Source organism: Aspergillus pseudonomiae (assembly GCF_009193645.1).
Source record: "Aspergillus pseudonomiae strain CBS 119388 unplaced genomic scaffold BDV37scaffold_12, whole genome shotgun sequence".
Classification (NCBI taxonomy): Eukaryota; Fungi; Ascomycota; class Eurotiomycetes; order Eurotiales; family Aspergillaceae; genus Aspergillus; species Aspergillus pseudonomiae.
This window is the reverse complement of record NW_022476004.1, coordinates 202,229-202,880: the sequence shown is the minus strand read 5'-3', so window position 1 is coordinate 202,880 and position 652 is coordinate 202,229. Positions and strand designations below refer to the sequence as shown.

At 60.0% G+C, this 652-nt stretch overlaps 1 protein-coding gene across 1 annotated transcript in view; it reads left to right on the top strand.

The window, feature by feature from the left end:
* Nucleotides 1–638, top strand: part of cspA (putative cell surface protein) — a gene marked incomplete at both ends in the record, with an annotated part of 1,682 nt that extends 1,044 nt beyond the window's left edge. The window contains one exon of the mRNA XM_032086493.1: nucleotides 33–638. Coding sequence (XP_031944534.1) covers nucleotides 33–638 — 606 coding nt within the window. The remainder of the gene's footprint in view (nucleotides 1–32) is intronic.
* Nucleotides 639–652: the final 14 nt, after the last annotated feature.

Here is a 652-nt window from a genome sequence, read left to right as displayed (position 1 = left end):
AGCCCCCCAACACGGAGCCTCCGCACACCAAGCCTCCCAACACGGAGCCTACTCATGAGAAGCCCCCCAACACGGAGCCTCCGCACACCAAGCCTACTGGCACGGAGCCTCCTCACACTAAGCCTACTGGCACAGAGCCCCCTCACACCACCAAACCTCCAGGCACGGAGCCTCCTCACACCAAGCCTACCGGCACGGAGCCTCCTCACACCATCACGGAGATCACCAAGACTACCACTTTTGTTACCACTGAGTGCCCTGTAACATCTACTGTTGTCACATCTGGCACCAAGACCCTCACCGTCCCGATCACTCAGACTAACATCATCACGGTCACCACCACATTCTGTGAGTCGTCAACTTTGCCTGTGACGCCTGTGCCGACTGGCACCGGTGTTCCTGTGCCACCGGCACCTCTGCCACCAGCACCAGTACCTCCTAAGAACAGCACTCTTCTGCCACCTGCTCCAGTTCCCACTGCTCCCTTCCAGAACACTACTGTCCCGGTCGTCCCCACCCAGCCAGTTCCTGTGGCGCCTGGTCAATCTACTGTTCCCGGAAAGCCAGTCACTCCCACTCAGCCTGGCGAGACTCCTGTTAAGCCTACCGTCCCTGGCGAGACTCCCGTTCAGCCTACCGTCCCTGGCGAGAC